Raw genomic sequence first — 14,933 nt, forward strand, 5'->3', positions numbered from 1 at the left:
GATTTTTAAGATAAATGTGGTGAATTAACGATAATATTATTTATATTAAATGATATGAATTATGTACCATTTGCGTTCAAAGTTGATTACCTGGGTTATACAAGTTAAATTTACGGCCTTGGCGTGTGAGTTCGTTCAACATTGCAATCACATAAGCCGGGTAGGGTCCCATATGCAAACGGGTTGGTCCAACCCAACTCATTTTTCCTTCTAATCTGACCATACAGATGAATCCATAGGATTTGGGCTGACCCCAATCCCCATCCCCAACTAAAATAAGCACCTATATTTTAAAGAATACAAATAAAGACTTCCTAATATATAAAATTACAATTTGAAACTCTCAATTTGTAAAATAGTAAATAAGAACTCGATCCCACTTTTACAAATATGAAATCGTGAATAAAATGTTTAAAATACCTTTTAACCAAATAATAAATTCAATTTAACGAATGACAACTTCAGTAGACCAAATCATAACTTGACTGAGATTATGCCAAATGATAAGTTGATTATAAGAAATAATAAATTCACTTTAGCAAATGATAAGTTCAGTATACCAAATCACAATTTGACTAAGGGACATTTCAGATATTTCATTTACATTTCATATTTACAAAAGTGGAACCAGGTTTTTATTTGCTATATTTCAAATTTAGAATCCCAAATTACAATTTTACATATTAAGGAGTCTTTATTTGCAATTTTTTCTATTTTAAACAGGTTTAAAATTTCAATTTTTTATTTTTTTCTAACTAAGTTTAAATAAAGAGCAAGATGAAAAATATAAATCATTACAAAACCGCTGACACCCAGTTTCCAACTTAGGAAAGCGGATTTCATTTATATAAGATATATGGACTAGAATGAAGACCAGCCCTTGTCTATTTGTCATGAACAGTAATTTCCCTTCTTTTTTTTTTTTTGGGGGGGGGGGGGGCTCAAAATGGCCATATATTGTTACATCTGAAACGGTCTGAAGTAGACAGACAGAGAGACAGAAAGCAGTGGACACGAAATCGCCCCCATCACTAACCTCAAAGCTCCACGCTTAATGCATCACCATTGAAAAGAAAAGAAAAGTGGGCACATTGACAAGTGCCTGGTGCATCTCTGCTGATCTGAAACGCATCACTAGCCAAGCCCCCTCTTATTGCCAGTAAGCCCTATACATCATGAAAGAGTTTCCTTATCTGCTCAACCGTTGCAGGCATCAACGTGATCGGGCAACGCTTATACTGCAACAAGGCAACACAGAACAAGGGAGAAAATGTTAGCCAAGTAGAGCACAAGTGCCATGGAAGATACTGGTTGACTTATAACACTCCCATACATGAAAATCCATTTTCTACCAACGGTGGTCAGATTGACAGCACGGCACATGTTAGGAGAATTACGTGGCCTATATGGCCAAGGCTATATCCACCAACAAAAAATGAAAAAGACGTGTATGCATGAAATACTATTTATAAAAGTTGTCGATAGATCCTTGATATTCCAATGGGTTCGCTCTGTGACTGATAAAACAGATGTGAGAATCTAATCCCAACAGCTTATTTTAAACAGATATGCGTGACCATGAATAGTCATTAACATACTTTTTAAGACCATGTTATTTCTCTTAAAAGAGACTGAAAATTATAGTTTGGGAGGCTGGTCATCTTACCTGGGTAACATACTTAAAGATGCAAGCATAGCAGAAAACAAACCCCGAAACTGTAATAACAGATGGATTTGCACGCTTCTGTGAGCACAACGGACAAATTGTTCTGTCTGGCGGCAGTGGAATCCCCTCTTTCGCTACCTGTTTATTTTACAAAATAAATTCCAGGATCCTTCAGGCAATGAAGCAATATAACTTTTGACTACTGCCAGGATGACAACTATAGAGAAGCAATACTTGTAACAAACACAAAGCATCCCCCTCATCAATTCTCTGTTCCCCCATCTTAAACTTACTTGGTCAGGTTGTTTTCAGGCATCGGATAACGTTATGAACCAGCCAAGTGAAGAAGTAACAGAAAAAGAGAGATGAGAGGAAAGCCTGCAAAATGGCTTTTTCACCTTTGGGGGGGGAGGGGGAGGGGGAGGGGGATATACAGTCGGTGCTGACATTCTCTCCTCAGCAGACTGGTACCACCATTCCATCATCTACATATCATTCACAAAACTCGTTAATGATTATGCTACCCCATAATTTGGATATCAAGCTAAATGGTATTAACAAGACATCGCTGTATGGAATACATGTTCTCAGTGAAACAGAAAGTAACTTGTAATCAACATAAGCAAATGGGAAACAGAATGATTTTTTGTGCCATCAGAGACTGTACTAATAACAACCGTCAATACCACATATTATTTCCAACCTGAAGAAAACTAAGCCAACAATTTACGTACAATACGTGAAGTTTGAGGGAAATGTTGCATGATTTTTGGCATATTGTTAGCACTTGAAAATGGATGAAAACTTCAATAAGTCACATCTTACTCACTTTGAAAAAGAACACTGATGCAATCAAACCGGTCTGTGCATAGTCGAGTATTGTGTATGTACAGCTAAGCAGCGCTCCTTGTACTGTCTATATAAGATATATCACAGATCAGCAAGTGTTAGAAATAGAGCAAAAGTATAGTTATTAACACAGACAACATTGTCATGTAGTAACAGATTAGTCTAAGTTTACAAGAAAACCTGACATCAAAATAAAAAATTATACAGTAAACAAGTCTATTGCAGTGCACTTAAAAACTATGCCCGAATATTGCACTATGTGACGGGCTATACAATTATAAGCAGATAATGAACAAACCCCTTGAGTTCCTTAATCCATGGGAAATGAAAGTTAGATAAAGAAGATATTATCATCATGATAACTAAAAGCTCGCTGCTTACCTTCAACCATTGAGGGCCACGAAGTCTCTCACGTTCATGGCTACGAATCTTTGAAATTCTGGAAGAAGTATCCATCTATCTTGACAATAAGGAGTGCAGAGTCAATCTCATAACAAGAAAAAGTAACTCAATTCTGAGATATTTGCTGAGCAGTTAAACTAAAACAGCTTTTAACAATCACCATACTGAAAAGCTTTCAGCTTGTTCCAATTAGTTATAGCATCTAAAATATGACCCTCCACCCTTTGTATATCTAGGTATCCACTCTGTAGAGAGGAATAAAGAAATTGCTCATCTTTGATTCGCATATGAATACCTATAATATACATCAGGATGCTCTCACAATGACTATTGCCCACAACCAATCTCATCACTAATCATAAAACATTCACAATTAATGTAGATTATTCTCTTCAGCAAAAAAATGTAGATTATTCTCTAACACAATCTTTGACCACTTGAGCAAACAGTATTTACAAAGGAACATGCAAACAAATAGATTGGCTCTCTAATGCACACTTCATAGAAAAGCACCCAACCAGCCTCCGGCAGGGATAGTGAGAGTAATCTTAATGCTAGGCCAGCTAGCGGTTGATTTCTTCACACAGAAGACGGAAAAGAACTATCTATTTCGAATAAGAGCCCACGTAATACCAGAGGTGTTGCTAGGATTCTATTAAAGGTGAATTGGGCTCTTCACATATATAGTTAAAACAGAACTACAATATAATGTGAGCAAATATCAATATTTCTTACTGATAACATGAAATGAAATTGAAGAAGAAATATTTTGGTTCCTACTGCATGCCTCAACTCACATGAATTTCATGATACATGTTTGTTATGTCTCACAACTAAGATACGCGTTCTATTAAAGAGATTACTAAATGTAATATGTTAAATATCTACCAACTCTTGTCCTGTAGCACGGCAGACATGAATGCCAAGAACATGCAGTGCTAGCGAGTAGTATCCAGTAGCATCCAACAGGTATAGCAGCTGATAAGCAAATGATAAGCCTGCATTTGACATATTCTAAGTAAGAAGTTTATGGCCGATATCCTAAATCATCTAAAAGCAAAAGGCAGCAAAACCAGTTTCCTTCGAGATGCCAAGTGGTCCATAAAATTACGATTTATACTTATCTAAACCAGACTTGAGAGAAAAATCACAGAATGAATGCAGCTTCTATGTCAACGAAGTGCCTATATAATCCTGATTCTCAAGTCTAACTCCTCCTTCAAATAAAAATGCACAATTGAAGAGTGTTACTTACCCTCAGTAGTGGCATGTAACCAAGGATAGCAAAATCCTACAATTTTCTGAACTCTCTTTCTCATGCGTGCTCCAATGGAGACTTCAGCATCCAAGGTTCCTCTTGACACTTGAAAATCCTCTTCAACAAAGCTCTGGCTGACATCAAATCCATCATTTCATCTCCCCATAGAGTAGCTTGAAGCCTAGCTTCCCTTTCTTTATTGTACATTGAATGCAATTTAGATTTTAAATACGGAAGCACAACCTGAAAACACGACCAAACTTGGTTATACATTATCTAATAATCATATAATGGAGCCGCATAGTAAAGAAAGCATAACACTGTACCAAGAAAACAACTGAAAGAACTTTTTGTCGCTTCTCTAACCCAGAAGGACTAGTGGCATTAGGTGATTTCGAGCCAGCATCATCCTTCTTTGCCCTGATGTTAACTGCTCGTCTTCGAAGCCCATATAGAGATTCAGAAAAAGAAGCATCTATTGAAGATGGCCAACAACATCAGAAATACAGTCAGAAATTTGGAGACTTATTGTTCAAAATTAGATACGTTTAAGAGGGAACATGCATTCATTTAACAACCCAAAGGTGCTGCATCCATAAACTTCCATGATGCCCAGTCAGAAAATAGAGACAAGAGCCGAAGAAATATGAGAAGGAGGAACCTGTGGTTCGTAAGCTGTGAGTTTCAAGAACCAGCATTAGCAAGGCGAAAAATTCATCTTCATAGTCCAAGACTCTGTGAAGGAATGGTCTTCTTAAGGCCAATACCTGCACAATAGCTCACCCTTATGGTCACAACCAAATGAATTTCCGAAGTGTAAAGGGTGAAGGTAGAGAAAGAAGTGAATAGGATAGTAAAAGCATACACCAATTGAGTATGTAAGAGCAGCGCGGAGACTGGCAGGAAGCTGTTGAGCCGCCGCCATCTCGAAGAAGGTGGGACGAGTCCCTTGACCTCCCACCTGAAACAACATTTCTTTCTCTTTTCACTTCCTCGTTCGTTCCTTTCCAGCGAAATTCCCAATCACAAAGCCAAAAACAAGTGCCCAATCCGCAGTACATGCTAAACCTGCACGCTGCAAACTCACCGGCCCTCGTTCATCGTCCGATTTCTCCGTCTATAAGCTAAAGGGGTAACCGAATGATCATGACCACATCGGAACTTTTTGTCGGCAGTCGGACTATCTCGCTGCGTATGTGGGGCGATACGAAAACTGGGAATTACCCCTTATAACTGACGCGAATAGAGAGAGCTTTTATTACGTGGGCGCGCAGCTTGTTAAAGCCTTAAATCTATAAGAGCGTTCAGATAAATGTATAATTTTTAAGATAACAAACTTTTTAAGAGACAATCGAGAAAATATCTCGTAAAAGAAATATCCTTAAATATTTTATTTTATTAATGAAAATAATTTCATAAATTTATATACATAAAAAATATTATTACCTCAGAAATAAGAGAGAATCTCATTAATAAGAAGTTTAAAATTATTATATTCTAAATGAGAAATTTCTATGAAAATGTGTTATTATTTATAAATTCAAATGTTATCAAGATCTATTAAAATGTTTTTACCGAATCTGATGTAAAATTCAATAATTTTAAACCTCTTTTTGTGAAAAAATAATTGGCTTGGACCTAGAAATTCGGCTGTATATATGCTGGCCCAAAAAAGTAAAATTGTACTACTTTGGGGTTTTTAATATAAGACCTTATTTAACTTTTATTTTGATCCCAAAATATAAAACCCAATCACTTTGTCTCTCATATTTATGTATTTTTCTCCAAAGTAATCCTTCTAACATTGATAGTTCTAACCAATACACTTGATCAGTAAGAATATTTTAGGAAAGATAACATATATTTACTACAAATAACTAACTTAACTTTTTCCTTAATCTCCTCAAATTAGTCAACTAGCTCTTATAATTAGATCGGAGTAGTAGTATATACATAGCCACTTTTGTTTTTGACCTGACAATACATAGCCAACTTACACAATGGGAATACGTTAAAATTTTATTTGGTATAAGCACTCTTCATACAAAAATAAATTTAATATACATAGATATATAATTGATGAAATGTGTCGTCGTGAACCCTAACAATTGAGCTATCTATAGTTGGTGGGCCCAAATTTTGTGATGGAACCAACTGGCAGGCTGGAAGGGGACAACGAACCAAGTCTTGGCATAGGAGCATGGGCTCATCGACCGAGAAGGCGAGTCATTTGGAATCCGTTACTGTATGGGTGTTGTTCCCTATAATTAAGCATCTGCAATGCAACCAGTATAAGCGAAACCGGTTGCCTGATTGAACAGAGAGTGATGGCTGCAGGAGAATCATCCAGCGAATCCTTGGCAACGGTGGCCGACAAAGCACCGATCACTGCTGAGAGGAATGTCCGTCTCGACTTATTAGACACCCAACTCCCAAAACCCTGTCTGTAATCTTCTTCTCTTTCACTTTGGTTTCCGACTTCGCAAATTTTGATGATTTTGAACCTTTGACTGCTGTTCTCTCTCTGTACTTATAGATTTGCCCAGGGCCTTGATTGCTCCTGATTCAGAGAACGTAAATGGCACCTGGGGCCACAGCCATAACAACATGTCTGTGCTTCAGCAGCATGCCGCCTTCTTTGACCTCGACAATGATGGCATCATCTACCCCTGGGAGACATTCCGAGGTAACAGTATTCGCATCAAGGGGTTCATTTCCGTCCCTTGTCCTCCTCTTTATCCAGTCCAAACATTTTGTCCTGCTCGAATTGGTTGGTTTATTATCATTGGGTGTTCGATTTCTGTCTCTGATTCGCTTGTTTATCACAAGTTTGGATTTCCCTTGAATTTGATTAAGGTCTGCATCTCTTTATGCAGGCCTTCGCTCGGTTGGGTTTAATGTGATTTCTTCCTTCGTATTTACTGTTTTCATACACGCGGCTATGAGTTATTCTACGCTTCCCGTAAGGACATGTGTTTCCACACGCACCAAAACTGAGCATGTTTTCAACTCAATTATTCGTATAATACAAACTAAGCTGAGCATGTTTCGACACAGACATGGCTGCCTTCGCCTTTCTTCCCAATTTACGTGCAAAACATACACAGGGGAAAACACGGAGGTGACACGGGGAGTTATGACACAGAGGGAAGGTAAGAAGGATGATGACACGGGGATTTGGCGGGAACAAGGAACTTTTTGTCAAGTTCAATAACACATAGATAGTGCAGGTTCATCCCAGCAAATTTGGAGATCATGTTCAGCAAGTATGCACGGAAGGTGCCTGATAAATTGACGCTAAGGGAGATCTGGCACATGACTCAGGCCAACAGTGTTGCGTATGATTTCTTCGGCTGGTTGGTCCAATCCCTGTGTCTCACTAAATGTGATTGTGTGGGGAACTTACTAATAAACCAGTTGGTGTGTGTGTTTGTGTGTGTGTTGCAGGGCGGCGAGTAAATTGGAGTGGGGAGCTTTGTATATGTTAGCCAGAGACGAAGAAGGGCTCTTGTCAAAAGAAGCCGTGAGGCGCTGTTTCGATGGCAGCTTATTTGAGTACTGCGCTAAAATGCGCAAGGGACCCACCGGAAAGACGCTTTGACCCCTCCCGGCTCCTTCCTTCTTCATAGTTCATACCCTTCCGCCGGAGTGTTATTTTCGTACACAAGATCCCAATTTTCACGGATTATCAGTATTATGAAACATAGCGCATCGCACTCAGACCTGCAATTTAGTTATTATACCAAAAATCCCATTGCGCCGTTGCGTTTTATTTTTATTTAACGAGGATTACCTCGCTGCGATGAATATGATTTTGCCCAAAGCCCCAAACCATCTAGTTTTATTCCATTACTTGGACAACTAGTTATGTTGTTAAAAGGAAACTGGGATTCATGACTTCATAAGAAATTATGATTTTTATTGTTATGCCCACGCAGAAGGAACTTAAATGTCGAAGAAATAAATCGTATGAATGCTATTGACTAATGAGTTACTTCAAGATTACACTAGATAACTAAACCCCCTAAAATTATGTTTTGTTAGCCTCAGTAGATACCGGCTTCCCTCCTCTACCTCCTCCGTCAAATCTCACTAGTTCAGATTTAATATTTTAAAAAATTATTATTATTTTTATCCAAAAAATACTATAATTTTACATTAAAAAATACATAAGTAAATTTGAATTGTTAAGATCTGACCACCACAGTTTACCACTATACATTATCATTATAAAGTAGTTTTTTTCTGTGAACTGTTCTGCTTAAATTTTAGCAATTCAAATTTATTTATATATTTTTAAATTAAAATTATAATATTCTTGTTAAAAAAATAATATTTAAAATATTAAATCTGAACTATTGGGATTTAGGGAGTATTTGGGTAACCCTAAAAATACTTTTTAGAAGCACTTTTTGCTAATCGAAACAAACTCCTTTACATATTTACTTCATATACCGTAAAAACACTTTTAAAACCATGATTTTGTTTCTATCCAAACAACTTCTTAATCCAATAATGGTGAAAAAGGTAGAGGTGGGGTAGAGGAGAGAATCTAGGCGCAGCTCAAGTACCTATTTAGTTATTTTGATTAAAACGAAAGCAAATTACAATTACACAAAATTAGATATGCAGTTTCATTATATAGAGTATTTGTTATCATTATTTAACATTTACTATATATAGAATATTTTTTATTCAAAAGCATGAAAATATTTTTATCTGAAAATTTATTTTTTATTCCATTTTATTCTCAACAAAACAAAGCTTTAGTTTCCACTTATTGCCTGTGTGAGTGTAAGGCATTCAACGTCTAGCTCAGTCCTTTGCGGAAATGAATTTTATTCTAAGAAACGGGATCATACAACATGAATCAATTGACCATGCGTCTCTAATATATGTCATATGAAGATGAGTGCTGTAGGTTCGATATATAATTTTACAGCAACAAATAAAATAATGAACGATTCAAAAAACTTAAGAATTGCCAAATCTGGGCAGATAGATACTGACAAATTATCGACGATAAGAGAGAGATCATCTAAACTTCCTTGCAAATTAATCACACTGAAGTCTATATCACACAATGTTTTCCCTGCCGCAAGAAATAATGGCAATATTATAATAGTACGTGAGGATGAGTACCAAATAGACGAGCAGTGTGATCGTGTGAGTACCTCATGGACTTTGGTTGGGTGCAGCAGTTGCAATAGTTGAAGTAAGGAGCTAGCTTCATTGGTTCAGATTTTCCTCTTGCCTCATGCATGTTTCGCTAATTTTCGCTTCCCTACAAATGTCACCATAGCTATGAGCAAACCGTCTTATTCTTAAATCAAATTTTGTTGCCGTAACATTATCACTTAACTTGCAAGCCACAAATTGAGATTGCAGGAAAGCAGACCCCACAGACTAAGATTATCTAACTGACCTTTCCGCTTCTTATTGCGGCAGAATGAGCTTCCACAACAACATTGGAATGCTTTGATCGGGTGATCATGATCATCAAAGTCAATACCATAATCCTGTAAACAAATTCACACACTTCTTGCTGATGAGAGAAAATGGAGGACGTCGGAGAAAATTGTAATAAAGTGACATGCATGCATGAGGAAATTCAACTTCATTCTCGAGACGAGAAAACCATATTACTAAGCCAAGGAACATATAATAAACTCTTTATAGTCAAAAATCGAAGAAACTGTGTAGAAGTAATGCTTTTGCAGGGAAAAGACGCAAATATAATGTCATATGTTGATCAAGGCTTAGCCCACCTACCCACGTCAACTCCTCGTAAGCTCTCACATTCCTGTTAGTAAAGAAGGCAAGCTGCAGATAACAACAGAAAATCAACTCTCAATATCTCCATCAGTTAATTTCCTTTTTCCCCCACCAAATTTGTGGATTGAACTGTTAAGAATCTCCCCTTATAGGCTCACAAATAAGAAAGGTAAAATGAAAATATAAAATCAATTAAACATGTACATGATAATAATGGCGATCAGGTGTCTCCACTTCAACAGGAATGTCAACCAGATTTGCGTCTGAGCATCTGAAAGGGAAGAGCACAGATTGCTTTTAGAAATTTTAGATGAAAAGAAGAGGAGCAACGGGCGGAGGGGCACTAGGAAGAAAGGTACACCAATTCATGGACCACAACAGATCAAAAGCAACAACACACATCCAAATAACAGGATTTTGGGGGTCATTAAAGAAATTAGGAAACACTTTCCGATCCTTGCCATCTTCACCATAAACTGAGCTTGAAATTGTCAACACTGACTGTTGAAGTTGAGCTTGTTTATTCGAAAGAAGAAAAAATATGCAGGTTGTTACGCCATGAAATTCACCAACGGAGGCAAGTAAGCTATTATGTTCCACCCAGAAATTTAAGAAAATATTATTGTCTTCCAAATATAAGCCTTTAGACATATAAGCATTACCTATGATTGATAAACCTGGCAACATTTCCGTTATATGTTGCATCTAGACACAGTGCCTCCTCATCCTTTAACACACCTTCTGAGCCCCAATCTGCATCAAGGGTTACAGGATACGTATGTCTGTCATTGCCATTTTTGTGCACAATTCTTTCATGCAACTCCATGTTGGTTAATATTTCACCGACATATTCACATATAAAGGATCCCCTAGGCAAATCTTCCAGCGTTCTAAGGCCCCAACCTTTTCCTTCACCGGTAAAGAACACCTGAGAATTTAAAGACAGTAACGTAGCCATTATAATAAACTAGCAAACCGAAGCAGCCCAAGAAAACCAAACTACCACTAAAAGCACCGTAAGAAAATGAACGAGCAGCTTGCCTGCAATTTGCATCTCAAACCTCGTTGCACTACACGATTTCCACACTGCATGTCACATCCGCATTTCCTCCAACATTCCTTGATAAACTTCCTGATCAGATGCCCCTTGCACTGCTCAGGCATGCATTCATTCTTAGACCGCTCTAGTGGGCACTCTTCACAGTACACCAATTGATGAGCTTGAGGTTCCTGTTTCATTGACATGCAAGATGTGAGAAATTCGTCTTTCAACAAGCCCTGAATCGTGTAAGCAAACTCTCCACCAGTTTCTTGAGCACATGCACAAGGTAGTGATTGAGAAAGACAATCTCCAATACAATTTGAGCAGCAACCTTCATCCGCAATACGAGCCAGTGAAATATTTACATTAGCACTCTGATATATTAGATTATGTGGTATGTAATTAAACTTTGGCAACTCCCCATTACCATACTCATCTATCAAAGATATCTCCACCTTTTCTGAGCCTTTTGTTATGTCACTAAGAAACTGAAATAGCTTCCTCTCATCTCGAGCAACAGCTTGTTGGGGGTCATTTGTTAATCTGTTTGCATTGTTAAACTCAGGATGTGCGCACTTTTGATTCATAGTCATGCCCAATTTAAGGAAACTCTCACACATACTGTTCAATAAATTCACCATAGAAAATTGGGGTCCAATGATATTGCTAGGCTTGAAGTACTTCTCCTCCATGAACTTCATAACAGCATTTAAGTTTGGAATATTGAAGTTTGGCTGTCCAAGTGCGTGGTCACAGTTTAAGGAAATTTTCACTTCTCCAAATGGTGAAGAGGCAATGTCAATATTAGCCTTGCTGCTCGTGGGATTGTTATTATATGAAGAATCATTAATGACACGGTTCAGGTCCAGATAAAGAGAAGACACCAACTTGACCGGATAGTTTCCAGTCAAAACCTCTGACGGACCTGGGAAATATCAGGAAAAAGTTATATCATTCTGTGATATGGACTATAGAGGAAGAAATTAATTAGATTAACTGAAATAGATTCAAGAGCAGATTCAATGGTTTAGGATATGAAAGCATAAGAAAAGAACGTAGGACAAATTTCTGATCAGGAAGACCAGTCGTTACCTCTGCAACTTGTTGAACTGGATTCAGGATGTAAATTATTATGTTCAGTTGTTGGCTTCATTGTCTCTTTCCTATAATGTCCATTTGGTAGATTTTCTCTTCGAACAGGAGCAGTTCTAGGCTCATCAACAGGTTCGTCCCCGTGCCTCGCAGAAGATTCTTTCTCGGAATTTGAATGTCTATCTATGGCGGCCATGCCTGGCAATTTTGATATGCTTTCTGCCTCGGAAGTTCTTATTTTCAATGATTGAGGACTGATTTTAGGTCTCATATTGCTCATCAAAGATTGAGATGATTCAATGACTTCCCGTCCAAAAGTATTTAGAGGCGCTTCATTCTCTCCTGCAGATAATATTTGTCTTGAGTTGTCCATGGTGTACAAAAGCACATCATCTTCATCTGCCAATGATTGAATTTGTCTTTCTCCACCACGATAACTGATTTGACTTTTTCCCTTACCTTTTGCTTCCTATTTTAAAACTAGGGAATAAGGTATAAACTAAAAAGTATACCGTACAAGTATAGTCAAATGAAAGAAGTTGCTCAATGCAGATTTTTTTTTTTTTAAATGCAATCAAGAGATAGTCAAAACATTATAACTTTTAGTTTGTCAATCCTTATCTGTTCAACAGATATAATATACAAAACAAGTGATGAGAATGTGCAGATAGAATATTTAGGAACAGAATAAACAAGTAGATACTAAATGTACAATAGACAAAAGATGTTTATAAGAGTTACCTTATCTTCCTTAAACTCAAAGTATGCATCTACAAGCGTCCGATAGTTATCTTCTTCAATATATTTCCAGTTCTTATTATACAATCTTAACAGCTCTTTCAACACTGGTTCTACTTCTTCACGAGAAATTCCCAAGTCCTTCATAGCGCTGAAGGCCTTGGTAGCTCTTGAGTTGGGAGTAGCATTGGGAGCCATGAGAGTTTCAAGTAAATGTCCCCTGATTCGACACTAACATGGGAACCGCTTGCTTCTCTGTCGAGGCGAAACTTTCAAAGAAGGTGGCATTTATCTAAGAGATTCGAACAAGAGCAGGGAAGGACTGATAACATGAGGTATGAAGGATTAGAAATTTAAAATATCCTTGAACGTCGGGGAAAATTAATAATCAGGTAATTTTCCGGTGAGAAATTAAGAATTTACGACTTTAGAGCCAGCCAGGGAAGCTCGAGCATGCACGTTTAGCTGACAAGAAAATCTCATGGGAGAAGGAACAGCAAAGAAAGTTTAGTGTGTGAACTTTGGGGGTACCGGCGTTGCAGGGCTGCGTGTATCTGTAGGTCAGGCAGCCGATCGTCGCCAACATGCTAGTTTGTTGCTGCCCGAAAATTTATCAGCTACGTCTGGCGTACCGAAATATTGTGGACCCATGGATACTTTGAATATTTATTGGTCAATGTTTATTACTATTTTTGTCGTTTCCCGATGGCCGTTGGTGATACAGATTCCGATCTTCCTTGGAAGACTCTTTTGCAGTCGATACCTACTTCCCGTCTTCGTTGTTATAAACCATTCCAACATGAAAGGAAAACACGAATAAAAGAGATTTATTCTGATGGGCGTTCAGATTTAAACCTTCTTATTTTATTTAAAATACATCTCATAAATTTCCCATTATTCTATCATTCTATAAAGAGATTTATTTACTGGTAAAAAAAAAAAAAGAGATTTATTCTCTCTGGCAAAAAAAATATGAAGACATTTATTTCATTTGTTGCTTGAAAAGACTCATGTCTTAAAATATTCCAAAGTATGTGTTAGTTTATTTCACTCGCTCACATTTTAGTTTAGGAGAATTACAGAGAGAAATACCTTTCTTCCATTTTTTTTCCCCTAACCAAACAAGAAAAGAGAAGCCAGGTATTAAGTTTATGCGTGTGGGAGGAATTCTCGTTCCTCGAGCAGTTAGAACTTCGATTTTTCAGGCAAAAAAAACACAGAACTTTGATTTTAAATTATTATGATTAAGACTAAACTCTGATGAGTTAATAGGTTGTCTATATTATATTAATTAATTCATTTGCATGATTTTTTTAATTTATTTATCTCGTTCTATAAAATTTCTAGACCTTCCTCTTTAAAATAACTCTATCCAAATAAGTGTTTAAATACTTTAAAAAAAAAAAAACTGCTCATCGGCTAACGCCCATTTTGAATTTTCTCATCAACCGAACCTTCATCTCCAGCTGCAGCGAGTCCAAATATAGCAGCAAATCCCACGCTGGTAGCACGCCCATAAAAGGATGTGACGGTGAGTTGGCGACGCATCCAAGATGAGCTTATATTAATTTGTAAATATTGGAATTGGAAATATTATAATATAATTTACCTCGGGTTTCAGACAGTATCAAGCGAATAATACATGAATGTGGAAAGAGCAATTTGTTTCGTGAATCTAGTCTGTTTTGCCCATCAACATTAATTTCAGTTTAGTGTCATCGGCCGTCAGAGCAGCATATCAATTTTCATACAGGGAGCGAAGAATGATTAGTACGGAAAGTGTAATTTATTCGATGAATTTAGCGTTATAAGTGATACAAATTATAACTTTCTAAGTGGATATACCCAATTTAATAATATGTATCAAAATAATATATGAATGGTTATGCGGTACATTCATCTAGACTTCATACAGAGAACGGGACAGAGAGAGCAATTTCTTCAATGACCCTAATCTGTCCTACGGGCAAGTATTAATTTCATTTTGGTGTCGTCAGCAGTGAGCTATGCGTATCTGATGTTTCTAAATGCACTAGGACGACGGTTACAACAGCAGCATCAGTACATTCACATAAACTTTTATATACAGAATGAAAAATAATTACTCCTCT

At 37.2% G+C, this 14,933-nt stretch overlaps 3 protein-coding genes across 3 annotated transcripts; 1 reads left to right on the forward strand and 2 right to left on the reverse strand.

Annotated features, from left to right (window-relative positions):
- Window positions 1–794: 794 nt before the first annotated feature.
- Window positions 795–5,389, reverse strand: LOC114728048 (peroxisome biogenesis protein 12). The gene is given in 11 exon segments (XM_028914864.1): window positions 795–1,238; window positions 1,667–1,804; window positions 2,065–2,151; window positions 2,496–2,582; window positions 2,897–2,971; window positions 3,806–3,915; window positions 4,173–4,328; window positions 4,331–4,418; window positions 4,502–4,650; window positions 4,837–4,942; window positions 5,041–5,389. Coding segments are annotated over 11 exon segments (1,176 nt in total). The 5' UTR covers window positions 5,149–5,389; the 3' UTR covers window positions 795–1,166.
- Window positions 5,390–6,419: 1,030 nt separating this feature from the next.
- LOC114728049 (peroxygenase) lies at window positions 6,420–7,953 on the forward strand. Its single transcript, XM_028914865.1, has 6 exons — window positions 6,420–6,617; window positions 6,712–6,861; window positions 7,052–7,137; window positions 7,233–7,327; window positions 7,406–7,531; window positions 7,623–7,953. The coding sequence occupies exons 1-6, from the start codon at window positions 6,503–6,505 to the stop codon at window positions 7,774–7,776; spliced, it is 726 nt and encodes a 241-aa protein (XP_028770698.1). The 5' UTR covers window positions 6,420–6,502; the 3' UTR covers window positions 7,777–7,953.
- Window positions 7,954–9,343: 1,390 nt separating this feature from the next.
- Window positions 9,344–13,020, reverse strand: LOC114728033 (probable inactive histone-lysine N-methyltransferase SUVR1). The gene is made up of 8 exons (XM_028914847.1): window positions 12,826–13,020; window positions 12,085–12,553; window positions 10,992–11,917; window positions 10,613–10,878; window positions 10,155–10,221; window positions 9,948–9,998; window positions 9,601–9,694; window positions 9,344–9,459 (listed from the first exon to the last, which is right to left on the reverse strand). Exons 1-8 carry the CDS (start codon window positions 13,018–13,020, stop codon window positions 9,431–9,433), a joined length of 2,097 nt encoding a protein of 698 aa, XP_028770680.1. The 3' UTR covers window positions 9,344–9,430.
- Between the last annotated feature and the right edge of the window lie 1,913 nt (window positions 13,021–14,933).

The sequence above is a fragment of the Neltuma alba genome, unplaced genomic scaffold (assembly GCF_004799145.2).
Source record: "Neltuma alba isolate B1F8T4 unplaced genomic scaffold, ASM479914v2 tig00012518_pilon, whole genome shotgun sequence".
In the NCBI taxonomy this organism is placed as follows: Eukaryota; Viridiplantae; Streptophyta; class Magnoliopsida; order Fabales; family Fabaceae; genus Neltuma; species Neltuma alba.

Excerpts from the sequence above, each read along its gene's own strand:
- LOC114728033 (XM_028914847.1), bottom strand. The coding sequence starts at position 13,020 with ATGGCTCCCAATGCTACTCCCAACTCAAGAGCTACCAAGGCCTTCAGC. Across the intron at positions 9,999-10,154 it reads CTGATCGCCATTATTATCAT|CTTGCCTTCTTTACTAACAG; the intron begins GTACATGTTTAA and ends TGTTATCTGCAG. Across the intron at positions 9,695-9,947 it reads CTTACGAGGAGTTGACGTGG|GATTATGGTATTGACTTTGA; the intron begins GTAGGTGGGCTA and ends ATTTGTTTACAG.
- LOC114728049 (XM_028914865.1), top strand. The coding sequence starts at position 6,503 with ATGGCTGCAGGAGAATCATCCAGCGAATCCTTGGCAACGGTGGCCGAC. Across the intron at positions 6,618-6,711 it reads CACCCAACTCCCAAAACCCT|ATTTGCCCAGGGCCTTGATT; the intron begins GTCTGTAATCTT and ends CTGTACTTATAG. Across the intron at positions 7,532-7,622 it reads GCGTATGATTTCTTCGGCTG|GGCGGCGAGTAAATTGGAGT; the intron begins GTTGGTCCAATC and ends TGTGTGTTGCAG.